At 36.3% G+C, this 20841-nt stretch overlaps 2 protein-coding genes across 3 annotated transcripts in view; one reads left to right on the top strand and one right to left on the bottom strand.

Moving 5' to 3' along the window:
• Positions 1 to 476: 476 nt before the first annotated feature.
• Positions 477 to 9467, top strand: LOC114479783 (BTB/POZ domain-containing protein 2-like). Of its 2 annotated transcripts, none has more exons than XM_028473636.1 (8): positions 477 to 1133; positions 2895 to 3051; positions 4074 to 4179; positions 4245 to 4442; positions 4571 to 4763; positions 5918 to 6005; positions 6080 to 6226; positions 8529 to 9467. In XM_028473636.1, the coding sequence occupies exons 1-8, from the start codon at positions 526 to 528 to the stop codon at positions 8688 to 8690; spliced, it is 1659 nt and encodes a 552-aa protein (XP_028329437.1). In that variant the 5' UTR covers positions 477 to 525; the 3' UTR covers positions 8691 to 9467. The 2 variants fall into 2 exon arrangements, with proteins under 2 accessions (XP_028329437.1, XP_028329436.1); XM_028473635.1 differs by having other exon boundaries at positions 4245 to 4457.
• Positions 9468 to 10479: 1012 nt separating this feature from the next.
• LOC114479407 (elongation factor 2) overlaps positions 10480 to 20841 on the bottom strand; it is a 32994-nt gene continuing 22632 nt past the window's right edge. Inside the window, exons 6-14 of the mRNA XM_028473072.1 lie at positions 18535 to 18640; positions 18203 to 18455; positions 17274 to 17469; positions 17078 to 17201; positions 15943 to 16185; positions 14308 to 14661; positions 14039 to 14221; positions 13636 to 13768; positions 10480 to 11028 (exon numbers count right to left, since the gene is read on the bottom strand). Of these exons, the coding sequence (XP_028328873.1) occupies positions 10835 to 11028; positions 13636 to 13768; positions 14039 to 14221; positions 14308 to 14661; positions 15943 to 16185; positions 17078 to 17201; positions 17274 to 17469; positions 18203 to 18455; positions 18535 to 18640 (1786 nt within the window). The 3' untranslated portion in view covers positions 10480 to 10834. The remainder of the gene's footprint in view (positions 11029 to 13635; positions 13769 to 14038; positions 14222 to 14307; positions 14662 to 15942; positions 16186 to 17077; positions 17202 to 17273; positions 17470 to 18202; positions 18456 to 18534; positions 18641 to 20841) is intronic.

Here is a 20841-nt window from a genome sequence, read left to right as displayed (position 1 = left end):
CATTGGTTATGATTTGGCGCTATACAAATAAAGATTGATTGATTCCTCCCTTTTTTAAGACAAGAAATTATTTTTCACAAATGTTTTAAACATTGTGAAAAATAATTGTTCTCTAGACTGGGATGTCAAACATGGGTCTGTAAAACAATGTATATATTCCGATATAAGCACTCCGATGGATATTCTGTAAATTCTTACACATACTAAGATATCATCAGCCACTAAAATTGCTCTAAATTAGGTCTTTTACTAACCAGATTTATTCTTACCCCCAAATTACCATATAACATTCAGACTATGTTTATCTAATCATATGATACATTTCTTGAAATATATAGTTTAAGATAAATATATTGTTTAGTGGCTGTGACAAAAGTAATTCTTCTAATTTTCTTTTTGTGGAGAAGTGTTAGAGTAGCGTGTAGTACTAATATGAACCACCAGGAGGAGCTGATGGTTAGTGAACACTACTAGAAATACACCAAGCGAAGAAGAAGCGTTGTTTACGCCTATACCAAGTTCAAGATGGCAGCCGGAGACAACAGCGGCAGGCCTCCGTGCCTCAGTTTCTCCGGTCCGGGTCCTTTGGGCAACAGCCAGCCAAGCAACAGCGTTTTCTCCCTTCCGGCGTCTAACGGTGGAGGTGCCGGGGCAGCGCAAGGAGCAGCGCGGCGTCCCAACCCGCAGCTGGGGCCTAGCGGCCCGGAGGCCAACGGTGTCCCCACCGGAGCTCCGCCGCAGAACCCTCTGCAGTCTCCGGCCGCGGGAGCCGCAGCCACCCCGGCTTCCAACATGATCACAACCGCGGCTTCCAACGCACCTCCGGCCACTGCTCCTCCCTCCACCCCGTCTGCAGCGTCCGTGCTGGTATACCGGGAACCGGTATACAACTGGCAGGCGACGAAGAGCACCGTGAAGGAGAGGTTTGCCTTCCTGTTTAACAACGAGGTGCTGAGTGACGTGCACTTCCTAGTGGGTAAAGGGATGGGGGTGCAGAGGATACCTGCCCACAGGTTCGTCCTGGCCGTGGGCAGCGCCGTGTTCGATGCCATGTTTAACGGAGGAATGGCGACCACGTCCACGGAGATAGAGCTGCCTGATGTGGAGCCAGCTGCGTTCCTGGCCCTGTTAAAGTAAGACCTACTCAATATGTCCTCCATCTAAATATGCTTTAATCTGCACTAAAACTAGGAACTAGTGTTAAAACCACAGAGAACAGGAGCTCACTGCGCATTTAAAATGTGACGTGTTTCTTCTCAGTCATGTTGACACTCGGATTAGATTAGATTAGATTATACTTTATTAATAATTAAATCCACAACAGGGAAATGCACTTGGTACAGCATGGAAAATATAAAGATAATTTACAACATAACACTGCAGAAAGGCAAAACATAGATCTGCAAATGACTGTAGTAGAAAAATAAATATCAAATAAGTTTTATTATCAAGTAGAGTTTTCACAGTACTAGGAATTGGACATGATGGATGGTGCAAAAAACAGAAACATAATAATAATTTTATATGTTAAAAGATTTTACAGCAGCATGTTTGGAGACAAAACATTTTAAGTCAAAATAATATTTATCATGAAAAATAAAAAAGCAATATTGCACATGAGAAAAAATAGTACCAGTAGATGTAAATATAAATAAATTACATTTAAAATTAGTCATGTGATTTAACAGTAAAACAATTTTATAAGTGATGTTGATTTTTTAGATGATTATTTTGCATGTATGCTAATATTTATGTTTGGATAGTTATTTAAAATTAAATAAAGGAATTTTACTTGGTAGATGGTCCAAGAAATGGTATAATAATAATAATAATAATAATAATTTGTGTAAGATTATTTTACAGCTTCATGTATGGAGACATCTTTAATTTTAACAAAGTAATATTTAACATGAAAAATAAACAAACGATATTGCACAAAATAGTGGAAGGGTAAGAAAAACTTTACCATTAGATGTACATATGAATAATATATATTATTCATTACCATTAGATGTACATATGAATAATATATATTATTATTCATATAATAATATTTAACATCCATGTTTGATTTAGTAAATTCCCCATTTTTGCTACTGTTAATTTCCAAGGAAAGTTTCCAACTTTATAAATTCTCCAATGTTGCAGCCCTAATTGACATGTGCTGTTTAATTTATGTTTGGATATTACAGTTATTTAAAAATAAATATTAAATGACTTTGTGGATGGTACAAAAAACAGAAACAGTATAATATTAAATAATGCATTATGTGTAAAAAAGATTTTACAGCATGTTTGAGATGAAAAAATACATTTTAACAGTCATAGTAATGTTTATCATGAAAAATAAATAAAAATATTGCACATGATAGCAGTAAGGTATGAAAAACTGCACCAGTAAATGTACAATAAATAAATCACATTTAAAATTGGGAATGTGATTTAATAGAAAAACTTTTTTTTTTAATATGTGATGCTGATATTTTAGAAGTTGCTAAAATATATTTTCCCAACTTTATTTAACGTCCCAGTTCAGTTTTGTAAATTACCTTTTTTTCTTAATTTCCATGGAAACTTTTTAACTTTATAAATTCTCAGAATTTATAAAGATAAAAAGGAAATGTTATGTTTGTTTTTTTAAATTATTACAATTTTGCATGGATGTTAGTATTTATGTTTGGATATTAAAGGTTTTAAAAAAATAAATCTAATTAATCCTAATTTCCAATTCATTTTGATAAATAATTCCCATAAAAAGGTTTGAAATTTTTGAATATTTCCAGATTAATTTCCTACTTAAATGTTCCGCCCCCTTCGTAGCCCTTTATTGTTCACTTTTTTCCTTTTTTTCTCCCTGATTGTGACGGTGTTTCCTATTGTTTTCTGCTCTACAGGTTCCTTTATTCTGATGAAGTCCAGATTGGTCCAGAGACTGTGATGACCACTCTCTACACGGCTAAGAAGTACGCCGTCCCAGCGCTGGAAGCTCATTGTGTGGAGTTCCTGAAGAAGAATCTAAGAGCAGACAATGCTTTCATGTTGCTCACACAGGTTAGCCACGTTCCACCTGGAGAAAGCTCGTCTGTGCACAACCGTTGAGCGTTAATCTGATTAACTCCTCTTGTCCTAATCTGTGTCTGAGACCAATTTGGCACCGTCACATGTTCATAAACCTCTGTACTGTATTTATTTCTGATATTTTACCCTGAAATATTATAATGAGTTGTTTTTTTAAGCTCACTGACACACACATGCTGATCCTAAGGTTATTTTTCTTGCAAAAAAGTGGATTTTAAAAGATGTGCCATAGGGTTGCTCAAAACAACTTAAAACAAAATTACAGACAAATACACTAGATAACAGACATACACAAAATCACTACGAAAACATCAAATAGACACAAAATAGAGTCCAAAAACACAAAATCACAACAAAAACACCCAAAATTACTGATAAAACAGAAAATGAGGAAAAACAGACAAAACGACAGCAAAATACACAGTGACTTCAAAAACAAAATTACAACAAAAACACACACAATCACTCGAAAAACACAAAATGAGGGAGAAATATATCTAATGACTGAGAAATCTACAGCAGATATACGCCATGTATATACTGTACACACAGTCTCCAAAATTACAATGTGAGAGAGAAATACACACAACCGCACTAAAATGACACTGAAAATGCACAAAATGACAATACTATAGAAAACAACAAAATACACAAAACAACAAACAATGACTCCAAAAATGCACAGGTTGAGAACAAGTATGACAGAAAAAATGCACTAGATAACAAACAAACCAAAAACACAAAATGACAACAAAAACACATACAATTACTGATAAAACAAAACTATGGCAAACTACACAGTGACTTCAAAACAACAAAAAGCACAAAATAACTTCAAAAAACTAAATTATAGAAATATTCGTGTGTAACTTTGTGTTGCACACGTAACACGCGTCACTTTTTTATTCTACTTTTCTCACATTTTAAAAGATATTTCACCACTCTGATTTTAATTGTTTTATAAGTACGTGTAAAGACCGTTTTCTTTGTTTCAGGCTCGATTGTTTGATGAGCCGCAGCTCGCCAGCCTCTGCTTAGAAAACATCGACAAAAACACGGGAGACGCTCTCGCCGCTGAAGGCTTCACCGACATCGACTTGGGTATATGTTTGATTTGAATATAAGTTCCAGTTCTGTTTCTGCACTCACACGTTGCTCTCCGTTAGATACGCTGGTGGCTGTGTTAGAGCGAGACACGCTGGGAGTCAGGGAGGTGCGTTTGTTTGGCGCGGCAGTGCGCTGGGCGGAGGCCGAGGCTCACAGGCAGCAGCTCCAGCCCACGCCAGAGAACAAACGTAAAGTCCTGGGAAAAGCCCTCACGCTCATCCGCTTCCCTCTCATGACCATTGAGGAATTTGCTGCAGGTGAACAGAAACACTGTGAGGCTTTTGCAATGACTGATCAATATCAGATTTTCACTTCTTTCACACTGAACGATTGGCGTCTGACGCAGGCGGATGACACGTGTTTATGTTTTGTGACGGTCCACCAGGTCCAGCTCAGTCCAGTATTCTGACGGACAGAGAGGTGGTGAGTCTCTTCCTGCACTTCACCGTCAACCCTAAGCCTCGCGTGGAGTTCATCGACAGGCCTCGCTGCTGCCTGCGTGGGAAGGAGTGCAGCATCACACGGTTTGGTCAGGTGGAGAGTCGCTGGGGCTACAGCGGAACCAGTGACCGCATACGGTGAGTCTGAGCAACATGAGACCACTGCACATGTGGCCACTCTCTAACTTTGTGCAACACACTTAAAAAAACATACACAATTACAGTAGATAACAAACGTACACATAATCACTAAAAAAAACCCACAAATAGACACAAAAAAGACTCAAAAAACAGACAAAATCACTCGTAAAACAAAAAACCAGGAAAAATAAACAAAATTATGGCAAAATACAGGAAGTTACTTTTAAAACTTACAAAACGAATAAAAAATACACAACAAAATGAGAGAAATACACAAAATTACATTAAAAAAACTTGAAAACAAACGTACACAAAATCAAACAGACAAAAAGAAGACTCCAAAAACACGCAAATACTCGTAAAAGAAAAGAAAAGAAAAAACAAACAAAATAACGGCAAACTTAACAAAGTGACTTCATAAACACACAAACAAGAAAAAAAACACAAAATGACAGGAAAATATACTGGACAACAAAAACAACAATTGCGGCAAAAAACTGAAAGTTACTTTGAAAACACAAAACGACCACAAAAATACACAAGGCAACTACAATAAAAACTGAAAATGAGAGAAAGATACACAAAATGACTTCAAAAAACAAAATTACAGAAAAAATACACTAGACAACAAAGGAACACAATCACTCCAAAAACAACACGAGTCCAAAAAACACACAAAATTACTGATAGGAGGAAAAACAAACAAAATGACGACAAAATACACAAGACAATAACAAAAAAACAGCACAAATTTAAGGAAAAATGTACTAAACATAAACACGCAAAATCACACAAAATGAACAAAAAAACAACCCACAAAATGAGCGGGAAAATATATCAAATGACTGAACAAAATAACAACAAATATACAATTAAGTCTCCAAAATGAGAAAATTACAACAATCAAGAAAATGACTCTAATAACAACAGAAACGCACAATGTGATAAATACTAAAAACCACTACAAAATGACACCGAAAACACAAACATACTATAGAAATACCACAAAAATGCACAAAACAACAAAAACAAAGAGATATGACTCCCCACACCCACACACACACACACACAACTCAGACTCATTTAATGACACATGCTGAATAGACTGATGGCAGAATTATAAACTTTGTACATGTTGAATATATTCTCAGGTTCTCTGTAAACGGGAGAATATTTGTGGTTGGGTTTGGACTTTACGGTTCGATACACGGACCCACAGACTATCAAGTCAACATACAGGTGACGTGCACTCTTCTCAGAAGCGATGGCGGGGTGCGTTCGGCCGTGACTGATGGATATTTAATGTGTTACAGATAATTCACACGGACAGTAACACGGTGCTGGGACAGAACGACACAGGCTTCAGCTGTGACGGCTCAGCAAACACCTTCAGAGTCATGTTCAAGGAACCAGTGGAGATTCTCCCCAACGTCAACTACACGGCCTGTGCCACGCTCAAGGTCTTTTTTATTTACATAATCATGGTTAGACGATAGAGATCAATATATGTGCAGAAAGATGAAATGTCTTTATCTTATAAATGCAATCATTTGATTAGAATCATTATCATTTGTAACATTAATAACTTTACTGATTTAGTTTTTTTGTGTAACATAATGCCGCTAAACTAACACCTGAGATTTTCTGTGATATTGTAAAATACGTCATTCTCTTCCTGAAATGGAAACAGGAATATTATTAATATATTTTTAAGTTATTTTTTACCTATTTATTGTCAAGCAAAATCAAGCGTAAATTGTAATCCGATATGGGAAAATTTCACGCTTTTATACGCAATTTGTCTTCATAAACGAATGGTCAGGGATAGGGATGTAACGATTAATCGCAAGGCAGTTAAACATCGATTCATAGGTATCACGATTCACATCGATGCTGTGAAAATTGAATCGCAGTACTTTTTTAAACCAGGCGCTACCCAGAAGTGTTGGCGGCGGGCGGAATCTGCTAATACTTCCTTTCTGGCTGCCTTCTACTTTTAAACATGTTCATAAATGATTCCTTACCCCTGGGAAAGCGCCCTCTGCTGGTCCAAACAAATATCTGACGTAAATACAGTGAAATGACAGTGAAAGTCCAATTGTTAAGGCACAAAATACATTTTCAGTTGCACTTTTAAAAAGAACTATTATGCAGTTTTGTATTGTTTACTATAGAACCAGAATTTAAATGAATAGGCTTCTTCATTTGTATTATTCCTTTATTTATTTCATTCAAGATTTATTTTTAGTTAAATTGCATTGTTTTGAATAGTTTATCAAGGGATTCTTTTGACAATGAAAAATAAAAGGAAAACAGTATAGTTCTTTATAGTTTTTTCCCCCAAAAAATAAAGGAATCTTTTTCAGTCATTTATCTACAGTCCCATTTTGTAAAATATATCGTGAGTGAATCGTTACATCCCGAGTCAGGGAGACAGAAACATGACTCAACCCTCACAAACCATGCTTTTGAATAATATCACATATTTCCACCATATTTGTTGTAAAACAGGTGGTTTAATCTCTAACTTTAGCGAGTGTAGAAAATGTCAAATGTTGTGCATAATCGTGCGTTTGTTTCATTGCATTTCTGCCTATTTATTAATCTGTATTTAATGACCAGCGTTAACTCTGTCGACCGTATTAACGAAGCATGATTTCAGGATGTCATGTAAAGTTTTGAAAATCTAGTTTATTTTACTTAAATGTTTAAAATCCAATCTTTGCTATTACTATGGGACGTTAAGTGTATGGTTTGGTCATTGAATTTTCCCTTCAGAAAAGGAAATTGAAAAACAAAATACGATGCATATTTCTTCATCAGAGTCAATTTTTGTTTCTAAAACCAAAAAACAGAAATACCAGAGGACAAAAACAAAAAACGCCCGTTTTTTTATTACAGTCAGACCGGAAGTTGTTCTTTTCAAAATAAGAGCTCATATGAAAACGCTGCTGTTTTTCTGGTGCCAAAATATATGAATTATCTCTATATTTTTGCTGCTGTTTAAAATGTCTTTGGAACCGTACAACAAAATAATTTTTGAAATGGCAAAACAAGATTTTTCATCTGTAGAAATCGCTACAAATATTATGCTCATATTACATATATTATATCCAACTCACACTATATATATATATATATATATATATATATATATATATATCAGTGAGTCAGATTAAATCTGCACATTTTTTCCACTTTCCAGACATGTTCAGCACTTATAAACCATTTCCACCACTTTTCCACCTAATGTCACATATGTTGACCCATTATTGTCACTTTTAAACTCTTTTCACCATATTTTATGCTATTTTTTTCCCGATTCAACCACATTCACAATTTATCATGGCCATTGGCAGTTCAAACTAATTGCTCCTATATTGACACTTTGAACCACTTCAACATTAGGTGGAAAAGTGGTGGAAAGGGTTTAAAAGTGCTGAAAATGTGTTGAAAGTGGAAAAAATGTGCAGAAAAGACATTGAAATGTGATGTAGAAGTGTCAGAAACGGGAGTAATGTAGCAAAAATACAGTAAAAGGAGCAAAAATATGGCAAGAGAAAGTGACGAAAATAGGTTAAAATATGGTGAGTTTGGTGGAGTTGCAGAAAAAAATAAGCAAAAATGGGCTCAAGTAGTTGTTTGTTGAAGGCATCTGGCGACACTAACCCAGTGTGTCATGACCCCAGGGTTGAGAACCACTGCTGTAAAGAACGAGTGAATGTGGGATCAATGTGTTGATGTTTCCCGTTTGTCCCACAGGGTCCAGACTCTCATTACGGGACGAAGGGAATGCGTAAAGTCATCCACGAGTCGTCGTCCACGGGAAACAAGACGTGCTTCACCTTCTGCTACGCCGCAGGAAACAATAACGGCACCTCTGTAGAGGACGGACAGATTCCTGAGGTCATCTTCTACACATAGTCACCACGGAGCACCCCCCCCCCCCCCCCCCCCCCTTGACTTCATACTGTTCCTCCACTTAGTGCGAGTTCTGAGCGATCTAGGGTCACTATGTGGTGTGTAGCTTTGTCATCTGTCTCTCTCCTTCTCAGTGGCTTACTTTATTTTCTTTGGGTATTCGAGACACGTGACTGTAAAGCCTGAGAGAGAGAAAAGGGGGCGGAGTCTAACTGATTCTCACAGTATTGACGTCTCCTCAGCGTCAGGATTGACATGAAATTATCATAAGCTACGATTTTCCCTTCCCGAGAGTCACAACAGTGTGAATGTACAGTTTATCACGTTTGCCAAGACGAGCTATCATCATCTTCATCTTCTCAGCACTACAGATTATTATTATTATTATTATTATTATTATTAGCTGCATCCTCCATAGACCGTCCCACCAAATAAACTCTATGAATACAAACCAATGGTAATAATGATCAGATCCATGCTAAGCTAGGCTAGCAGCAGCATTCTTCTTCTTCTTCTTCTGTGGTTTCCTGTGTCCTCGCTTGGTAGAAAAACCTCGCACTTCTTGGCCTTTGCATCGCGTTGGGTTGGTTGTTCGATGGATGACGGATGGATGCACACTAAATCTTCAGACGCGCTTCTTTTTACGCTTTTGTTTTAAAAACGTGGGGCTTCGGAGCTTCCCATCGTGGAAGTGAATGGGTTGTATATTAAAAGTGGCATTTATTATTAACATTATATATGTAACTTCAATTAAGTATTGATTAAAGGATGAAAAACCTGCTTTTGAGGTGTTTGAATTTATGTTGGAAGAGATTTTTAATCATGATTTAAGTACAAGGATTTCTTTTATTTAAGTAGTGTATTATTATTTAATGAAAACTTTCCGGTTTTATTTAAGTTATGCAGTTTGGTGTAAGGTAAAATATTCTCTGTATGTCACTCAATTGCATTTGTTTTACAGTCTTCCAGTGATTTATGATTTCGTAATAATCAGTAACTCTCTTCATGAGCTAACAAACTATATCCTAGTTAAAATTATAAATTTAAAATGTTTTTCATCTGGAAAATGGATCAAATATCCATTTTTATACCTGTTTATCACTATTATTATTACAAATGTAATTATTACTGCAAAATCACTGCAAATACATGTTTAGAGAGTAGATATTAAATGTCACGTTAGCTCAACTTCTTTATTGGAAGAAACCGACATTAATCAAGGTAGATTTTTTAGTTCATTTTATAAACCCTACCCAGGAACTAAACACCAAGACACATGTAAACACTGACTTTTGTGCTCCAGAATGATAATATATATATATATATATATTATCACCTCTAACTGGTGGCCCTCTTGACTACTTTTGTGCGGCCCCTGAAATAAATGCACAAGTTGACCCCAAAATAGACAAAATGACAATTACATACGAAATGTGAGAAAAAAATTGTCAAAATGACTAAAAAACACAAAATGACGACAAGACTCCAAAGACATAGAACAACAACATACATACATACAAAATAAGAAAAATATACAAAAACACAAAATGACAAATGCATACAAAATTTAAAAAGTCTACAAAATGATGGAAAAAAATTACACAAAATCAAATAAAAACTTAGAAATAAGAAAATATACTGAATAAAAACAAAAACACACAAAATGATGGAAGCCCATTTGTAGGAAAAGTAAAATAATAAAATATAATTGAGATACTATTTATTTTTTTTAAATGGTGGAAATGGGATTCCATACAAAATGACTTCAATAACAATAAAAAAAAGACTCATATTTAGTTTTAGTTTTATTTATTTTACATCCACTCAGTTGATCCATTCCAGTCAGTTGAAACACTTTATTTGGACTTCCATCTTTATTTCTTGGCCCGATCCACCTTTATATGTATTATTGCAGCGTACAGGCTTTTCTGCTTCATGAATGAGAAAATGAGATGAAACCCAAACCATTCTCCAGGCACTTAGTGTAACTTTAGCTGTGACTTAAAATAAAAAAGAAAGCCGTGTTCCACTAGCCTATAAAGCTAAAGCTTTAGTTTCTGTTGTGAAAGCCTGTGCATATAATAATAAGAGCCCACTGGGTTTGGGTTCAGGGATTGAATTGGCTTCTTAAAATTCAGCGTCAGCGTTTATAATTTGTCCAGGTAGTTGTCCAGAGCAGGTATTCCTTCTTTTAGACCTTTACGTTTCCTGATTTCATCCACCACCTGGAAGGGTTTGCTGGTGGGGTCTCTGGGGTCTCCCTGGAGGATCTGCCAGTGGTCGAACACACACTGAGGAAAGGCCTGGCCTCCAGTGTTGCTGCGGAGGTCGGCCGTGAACCCTGAGGGAAGCGGACCGTGCACGTCAGAAATCACAACATTCAAATCAGGTCAGATATTTCAAGATATTTCTTTCAAAAAACAAATGTCAAAAGATTGTTTTTCACTCCGTCACAATTGTTGACAAATGGTCATGTGAATAGTACTTTGGGAAAGTTTTGAGCATTGCATTGTGGGATTGGGAATGTTGCAGAATGTTCAGTTACATTTTATTTTTTTTACTTCCTTCTCACCATGATTTCTTCACAAGAAATTTGGATGAAATAAAAGTACAGTTTAAAACAACATTAGGGATCTCCTCCAACCTCACGTTGACTTCTTTTTATGATGCTGTGTGTGTATTAGGGCTGCTCAATTAATCAAAACTGATTTTGATTATTACACCCAACGATTGAAAAAATAACATAATCGAGAAAAAACGATTAACAAAAATTAATAAATAAAATACTTATTAATTTATTTTATTTTCTTTTTTTTTTTACATATGTTTTATTCGCTAAATGAAACAAACCCACTATTTTGGACATCTACAAATAATAAAGCTTGGCGCACACGTACGTTAATAATACTAACTTTGAGTTGTTTAATCCATGCACAGGTAAGCTCCTCATACATACAGTATGAACTAACAAGCTAACATTCTACCAATACTTAACCTTAGCTCCTAAAATCAGTGTCCATAATCTGACTGCATTTCTCACTGACAATTGGAAACATAAAGAAGTGAAAACACTTCTTAAAGCTGCAGTATGTAGAATTTTAAGACTTGTATGGAATCAACCACACTCCCCCCTCCCCTCCCTGTTTCAAAATCACCAGTATCCTCATGAACGTGCACAACTGTGGAGCTCCTAGTGACTTTTATTCACAATATAGACTAGTGACAAATGTAGGGACTTGATCTAGTGTTCTTGGTGAGTTTTCTGATGTTTTTGAGACACTGACATGAATGCATGCATCCTTCTGTAGTTACTGTCCTCACTCTGTAAAAATATCTTTGATTGGCTGAAAAATAGCGTCACCCTCCTGGCTTTCTAAAGCTTAAATACAGAGCCAAGAGAAGGAGCAGAGTTCAACTGTCCTCTCAGAACACTTTTAATTACAATATAATCAAAGGTTAGTATGGATTTATGACCAAATTAAGCTATAAAAAAATGTACATACTGCAGCGTTAAAGAAACTTTTTTGCTTCTGTGCTGTCTTTGCATTTTTCTACAGGACTCCAATTCCCACGATGCAATGTGTGAAATCGTTCCAAATAGGGATGTAACGATTCACTCAACTCCCGATACGATTCGATTCACGATACTGGGTTCACGATGCGATTCTCTCACGATTTATTTTACAAAATGGGACTGTAGACAAATTTTTTTTTTTGGGAAAAAAACTAGAAAATACTGTATTATTTTCCTTTTATATTTCATTGTCAAAAGAATCCCTTGATAAACTATTCAAAATAATGTAATTTAACTAAAAATAAATCTTGAATGAAATAAATAAAGGAATAATAGAAATGAAAATGAAGCCTATTAATTTAAATTCTGGTTCTATAATAAACAATGCAAAATGGCATAATAGTTCTTTTTCTTTTAAAAGTGCAACTGAAAATGTATTTTGTGCCTTAACAATTGGAAAAAAAAAAACGTGATTACACTGATTTACGTCATATTTGTTTGAACCAGCAGAGGGCGCTGGTAACACAGTGGTCGGTTGGCATGCAGATATCTTGCAGTGAAGAAGAGAAGCTATGCTAGCAGACAGAGCTAATAGAAAAAAGACTTTTACAGATATTCAAGTAATATTACAGATATTCTTTCGGTGCTAAAGGGGCAATGAATCATTTATTAACATATTTAAGAGTAGAAGACGGCCGGAAAGAAAGTATTAGCAGACTCCGCCCGCCGCCTACACTTGTGGATCTGCTGGTTAAAAAAAGTACTGCGATTCAATTTTCAAAAAATCGATATCAACCGTGATACCTATGAATCGATTTTTAACTGCCTTACGATTAATCGTTACATCCCTAGTTCCAAAGCTTAAGTCACATGACCGTTTGACAACAAACCTGCTTATTATTGGAGATGATTTCAAAAACAAACTTTCGAGAGTAAATTCCAATCAGAGGATTTATTAGAAACAAATATTAGATAAAATGCAGTTTTAAAAATGTGAGTTATGTGCTTAAAGAGTAACTAAACCCCCTGGTTTTGCTAACCTGCCTCCAGGGAGGAAATTCTAAAAATATCTTGATTATGGGCGGGGCTTTTGGAGCAGTTAAGACACGCCCAGTCTATACCATAAAATATCCAATGAACAATCTATGCTATGCTAACTAGCTACTCACTATTCCTCTTTATTCACAATTATCTCAATCCAACCTACTCAGCACAGATTGTTGAGTCCAGAGGTGCTGGTTGTTATAGGAGGGGCGGGGCCAAAAGTGATGCACGATGGTTCAATGATGTCAGAGAATCTTGTTCTCAGTCAATATCAAAATTCAACTGTAATAGCTGGGTTTCAACCCATAGAGGGCAGTCATTCTTACACAAAATACTCCACATTTTGGGGGTTTAGTTACTCTTTAAGCAATTTTAAATAAGAAATCTCACCAAATGACTCGTTGACAGGCAGGTGGGCTTTCACCACAAACATGGGGGTCCCGATCACTTGGGACTCCTCTATTACGTGTCCTCGTTTCCTGTTGAGCACGCCGTAGATCCCTCCCACCACCTGCTCTGGGCACTGAGCAAACAAACAGAACATGTGATGTTAATAATATGTAAGGTTTCATTTATTCAGACCTTATGGATTATTTCCTAAAAGAAGAAAAAATGAACTTGCTATCCCCCTTAAACAGTGCGCTGACACGCTCTGGTGGCTAAAGTTACTGAGTAATCACAGACTGTTGAAGACACACAAACCCTGAGGATAGAAGGACCCCCCCCCCCCCCCATGTGATGTTAATGAACTGTTTGTTTCTTTGTTCTGTGACGTCTCTGCTGTGAACTTCACCTGGATCTCCACCAGGTAGACGGGCTCCATGAGGCGGGGCTGGGCGGTCAGCTGGCAGGCGTACAGCACCCTGCGAGCTGTGGGGATGATCTGACCTCCACCGCGATGGATGGCGTCAGCGTGCAGCGTCACGTCGTGGATGTCGAAGCGAACGGCGCGCAAGTTCTCCTCGCACAGCGCCCCCTGTGTGACGATAACAAAGAGTTTGACACTAATAAATATGATCACATGGCTTAATAACTTCAAATATGGCACCGTTTTGGCCCCACCTCCTTGGTGGCCCACTGGAAACCAGCCACCACACTGTCCTTGATCTCGTTGAGGTACTGAACACCTTTTGTTACGTCTAACAGCAGGTTGGGTCCGCTCCCGTCTGGACCGAAGCACCAGATCTTCCTGGCCTCCGTCACCTCCCACTCGTATTTATCTGCCAGGTAACGCGCCCGAGCCTTGAGTTCCTGACGAGCGCTGACCTCCCCCTTCTCGATGTCTTCGGCCAATCCGTCGGGGAAGGGGCGGGACTTCATGAAGAGACGATTGTGCTTGTTGGGGGACTTGGAGAGACACATCTGGTCTGATTCTTCTGTCACTGTCTCTCTGTACGACACCACTGGATCGGATTTCTGCAGGTAAGAGACAATGGAAACATATGAAGATCACTTATTATGATCCTCATCGCTAAAACGTTAACCTAAATAACATTTAATTGTCACGATATGCATTTTGCATAAAAAACACAGCCTTTGACTTAAAAGTTTTGTATTTTCTGGACTATAAGTCACACTTTATTTTGGTTTTTATTTTTTTTTCGGTTTGGTTTTTGATTGTTTTGATCTGTTTTTGTATATTTTGTCTTGTGGTGGTCCTTATTTGTCTTTCTTAATCAACAATTAAAAACACCACATATTTACATGTGTGCTATTGAAATATTTAACAAATGACGTACTAGTGCTGGGCAATTTTGGCTGAAAAAAAAACTGAGATTTTTCAAAGAAAAATTCGAGTTTTGATTTTTTTTACAATGTACTTAAAAATGACAGCAGACATCAGATTTATTGTCACAAGTCAAATAAATCTGTGGTGGAAAAAAAAAAAAATTAAAAGATTATTTTTTTTTTTTTAAAACTCGAATTTGCAAAATATCTTTATCTACAAATTTGATAAATCGATTGAATTGCCCTACGATGTATGGTCAGGTTAAATTCAGGAGTGCTGTCGTAAAGATTGCGAGTGAAGGAAGTGACGTAATCTACGCACAAACACCGTCGACCACAGAAACAAATTACTGAAACGATTATTTTGCAGATACATTACAATGTCTATTATTGGTCTTGGATTTTGTGGATAAATTTAAAAATAAATGTAATTTATAGTCCAGTGCGACATATATATATATATATATATAATGAAAAAACATGTTTTAAAATGCTAATTCCTGACTGACATTGGCCAAGGAGTAAACATTACCATCTACAGCCAATAGAGGGCGGTCTAAGCTACTACAGAAACAAATTATTGAAACGTTAGCTTAAAGACGACCAAGAAAGACTGAATGGCCTCAAAAAGAAAATCATATTTTGCAGATAGAATATGGACCTTTTCCAGATTAAATGTACTGGATTTTGTGAAATAAACTTCTAAATAAATGTGATTTATAATCCAGTGTGACTTTTATATTTTTGGGTTGTTGTTTTTTCCACTCTTCATAACGCATTTTTGGATTAATGTGATTTATAATCCAGTGCGACTCACATATGATTTGGGTTTTTTCCACTTCATAAATGCATTTTTGAACTGATGCGACTTGTACTCCAGTGTGACTTATATTCTAGAAAAAAACCCAGTAAATTGGATTTGCATGAATTCCTAATGAATATCAGTGTTTTTGATGTTGAAAGTCTCACTTTCAGAGGGATGCAGGCGTGGTCCTCCTCCAGGTCCTTCAGGCAGATCTCCAGGTGCAGTTCTCCCGCTCCAGCGATGATGTGCTCTCCGGACTCTTCGATGATGCATTGCACCATGGGGTCGGACTTGGCCAGACGCTTCAGACCCTCCACCAGCTTGGGCAGGTCTGCGGGGTTCTTGGCCTCCACAGCGACTCTGACCACAGGACTCACACTGAACTTCATCACCCGCATGTTGTGGGCCTGCAGACAACCATGGAGATTTGACACTCTAGTCTCTTTTTGATAAGATAAAGAAATAGTACAGACAGCAAAACCTGAGGTAAACTAAGCCAGGGCTAAGCCAACTTTATTCAGCAGTTAGTTCCGACCAAATAACTTGATTGGACAAGAGATATTCCATGAGTGCTGATATACAGTAACTATAACTTTTTATAGACATTGACCCTCCGCTGATTGTCAGGCCTTCTAAAAGCCGTCAACTTTCAGTTCAAAAATGTTTGTGTTGCCTGGCAACCGCCTTGGCTCCCTTCCAGTTGTAATAATCTCTTGTTTCTTAATACTGTTGACCAGGGGAGTCAAACTCATTTTAGTCAAAGAGCCACATATGACGTAGTTTGATCCGCACCAGAAAAATCCATGTTTTTGTGAAGGAAAAAGCACAAATTCAAACAAAATTCTGAATGTTAAACATTTGTTGAAAATTCCTTGACTTTGCAACAAATTGTCTCAAATTTGTTGCAAAAAAGCAAAATCCCACTCACATTTTGCCACTTACATGAAACTTCTGTTTTGCTAAACAAGTTGAGGACCAGATTTTTTCTGCTGAAAACAAATGTATTTGGTATGAAGTAGTGTTGTTGACTGATTCTTGTTCAACTCTTGATATTTTAGTCAAACTATTTGATGTAATTAGTTGGAAACATGACTGACTGCCCTCTATGGGTTACTACAATCAAATATTGCTATTGGCCTTTTGGTGGCTTCTTACATAACGAACCAATGTTGTTGGCCCCGCCCCTCCTATAAAAACTTGCACCTGTGCACTCTGCAATCTGTGGTGAGTATCTTGGATTCAGAAAGCGTATCTTTAGGGTTTAGTCAATGCAAATGTGAAAAAGTGATGTTACACTACATGCTCAAAGGTGGTTATTGTCCCAGTCTTCACCAGGAACTGGTCGACGCCCACAAGCCCCACGATATTGCCACATGGCACGTCTTCAATGGGCTCCACGTACCGACCCATCATCAGGATAGTTCTGCACAGAGGGCCACAAATAACAAGGTAAGTGGATGAAGGCTAGCAGATACATTTAGGTTTAGACGCTCACCTCTGGATTGGTTTGATGTAGAGATCGTCCTTCTTTCCAGGGGAGAAGTTTGGCCCCATGATGCGAACCTTCAGGCCAGTGGACACGACACCAGAGAATACCCGACCAAAGGCGTAAAATCGACCCTTGTCCGTGGTCGGGACCATTTTAGAAATATACATAATGAGCGGAGCCTTGGGGTCACAGTTTTTAATCCCTGAGGGAAGAGTTTCATACACAGCTTGAATGAGAAATATCTTCTTTTCTGTTTGATTTTTGTTTTATGTTTCCAGAAAGTTCATTTTGTCTTCTTTTTTGAAATATGTTGGGGTTTCATTTATTGAGACAACTTTTTTTTTTAGGAAAAACTGTCAACTGCCATTCTTCCTCAGAGGCATCTACTGATTGCTTTGATGAATTCTTACAAGTTAATTTCAAAGGAAAGCATCAAAGCATCGACTGATTGTTTTAATGTGTCCTTATGAGTTCTTTCTGGGCATTCAGACAACTGTTTTCAGGAATTTTACTTTGAAATTTATCTTAATCTCCTGACATATTTAAACTGCCAACTGTCAGTCTTCCACAGAAGCATCTACTGATTGCGTTGATGTGTCCTTATGAGTTCTTTCTGTGGGTTCAGACAACTTTGTTCAGAAAATTTACTCTGAATATTTCTTCTATCTATATAACATGTTTCGACTGCCGACTGTCAGTCTTCCTCAGAAGCATCTGCTGATTTCTTTGACGTATCCTTGGGATTTATTTTCAAATGAAAACATGAGATTCCTCAGAAAAGAACACATAAAGATACATCAAAGCAATCAGTAGATGCCTCTGAGGAGATGAATGTAAATTTCAAAGAACATTTTAAAGTAAATTTCCTGAAAAAATGTATCTGAATAACAAATGAAACCTCAACGTATTTGTTTGATGTGTTTATAGTTACTGACCCATGGCAGCCTCGTCGTCGCCGGGCCCTTCGTACAGAAGCTCACAGCGGTATTTCTGCGCCGTCACAGGTGAAGGCAGGTGGATGGTGATCATCTGGAGCAGAGCGTCTCCAGCAGGAAGCCAGCGACGCATCACAGCCTTCAGCAGAGGCTTCCCCTCCTTCTCCCTGTCCTCTGCATCCAACCTTACATCCAACTTCTCTATCAGTTTGGCTGTCTCATCCTTTTTAAAGTTCATGATGGCGTCAAACACCTTCAAGTAAAAAATAATGTGAAGGTTCATCCATTATGAGTCAGACATTCTGTTAGCAATAAATGTTTTGCACATTCACCTTAAAAATGGGATCGAGAACAAGTTGGCAAAAGGTTCGAGGTAGCTTCTGTCCATCTGGACCAGTGGATGTTTTACTGATTTTCCCGGCTGCTGGATCGAAATATCTGAAAACAAAAAAAAAAAAAGCATATGAGGATGTTACACAAAAATCACCTGAAATTTCTGGTTCATGTACAGTATGTTTTTTTCTGGTGAAAACAAATGCATTTGGTATAAAGGAGTGTTGATCAGCATTGAGGCACAAAAATGGAAAAAAATTAAAAACCACCAAAAATCGAAGCTAAGATTATTTGTCAAAAATTAAAAAAAATTGAGTTAAGGCCATCATTAAACCCTAAAAACTACTGCAAATATAATGCACATACTTAAACAAGGCTAAGAAAACAGTAAGGTACAAAAAAAGATGAAAATCAAAAATCACCCAAAATCGAAGATAAGGCTATAGTAAAGCAATTTTTTTTAAATTTCAAAAAAAATAAAAAAATAATTGAGTTAACGCCATTATTAGACCCTAAAAACTACTGCAAATATAATGCACATAATTAAACAGAGCTAAGAAAACAGTAAGGTACCAAAAATTATGAAAATCAAAAATCACCCAAAAGTGAAGGTAAGGCATATTTTTTCAAAAATTTCAAAAAAAAATAAAAGATTGAGTTAGGACCATCATTAGACCCTAAAAACTACTGCAAATATAATGCACATACTTAAAATGGGCTAAGAAAGCAGTAAGACACAAAAAATGATGAAAAACTATAATCAGCCAAAATCAAAAGTAAGGCTATAACATGGCATATTTTTTAAAAAATTAAAAAAAGAAATTGAGTTAGGACCATCATTAGACCCTAAAAACTACTGCAAATATAATGCACATACTTAAAATGGGCTAAGAAAGCAGTAAGGCACAAAAAATGACAAAAAACTATAATCACCCAAAATCAAAAGTAAGGCTATAACAAGGCATTATTTTTACAAAATTTCAAAAAAAAAAAAAAGATGAGTTAGGACCATCTTTAGACCCTAAAAACTACTGCAAACATAATGCAAATACTTAAACAGGGCTAAGAAAGCAGTAAGGCACAAAAAATAACAAAAAACTATAAACACCCAAAATCAAAAGTAAGGCATTATTTACTAAGTAAGGCATTATTTTTCAAAAATTTCAAAAAAAAAAAAATTGAGTTAGGACCATCATTAGACCCTAAAAACTACTGCAAATATAATGCACATACTTAAAATGGGCTAAGAAGCAGTAAGACACAAAAAATGACAAAAAACAATAATCACCCAAAATCAAAAGTAAGGCTTTAACAAGGCATATTTTTTCAAAAATTTCAAAAAAAAAAAATTGAGTTAGGACCATCATTAGACCCTAAAAACCACTGCAAGTATAATGTACATACTTAAAATGGGCTAAGAAAGCAGTAAGACACAAAAAATGACAAAAAACAAAAATCACCCAAAATCAAAAGTAAGGCAATAACGAGGCATATTTTTTCAAAAATTTCAAAAAAAAAAAAAATTGAGTTAGGACCATCATTAGACCCTAAAAACCACTGCAAGTATAATGTACATACTTAAAATGGGCTAAGAAAGCAGTAAGACAAAAAAAATGACAAAAAACAAAAATCACCCAAAATCAAAAGTAAGGCTATAACAAGGCATATTTTTTCAAAATTTCAAAAAAAAAAAAGAAATTGAGTTAGGACCATCATTAGACCCTAAAAACTACTGCAAATATAATGCACATACTTAAAATTGGCTAAGAAAGCAGTAAGACACAAAAAATGACAAAAAACTATAATCACCCAAAATCAAAAGTAAGGCTATAACAAGGCATATTTTTTCAAAAATTTCAAAAAAAAAAAAATTGAGTTAGGACCATCTTTAGACCCTAAAAACTACTGCAAACATAATGCAAATACTTAAACAGGGCTAAGAAAGCAGTAAGGCACAAAAAATAACAAAAAACTATAAACACCCAAAATCAAAAGTAAGGCTATAACAAGGCATTATTTTTCAAAAATTTCAAAAAAAAAAAAATTGAGTTAGGACCATCATTAGACCCTAAAAACTACTGCAAATATAATGCACATACTTAAAATGGGCTAAGAAGCAGTAAGACACAAAAAATGACAAAAAACTATAATCACCCAAAATCAAAAGTAAGGCTATAACAAGGCATATTTTTTCAAAAATTTCAAAAAAAAAAAAAATTGAGTTAGGACCATCATTAGACCCTAAAAACTACTGCAAGTATAATGCACATACTTAAAATGGGCTAAGAAAGCAGTAAGACACAAAA

The sequence above is a fragment of the Gouania willdenowi genome, chromosome 17 (assembly GCF_900634775.1).
Source record: "Gouania willdenowi chromosome 17, fGouWil2.1, whole genome shotgun sequence".
Lineage (NCBI taxonomy): Eukaryota > Metazoa > Chordata > Actinopteri > Blenniiformes > Gobiesocidae > Gouania > Gouania willdenowi.
The sequence above is the reverse complement of the archived record's forward strand: the minus strand, read 5'-3'. Positions and strand labels throughout refer to the sequence as shown.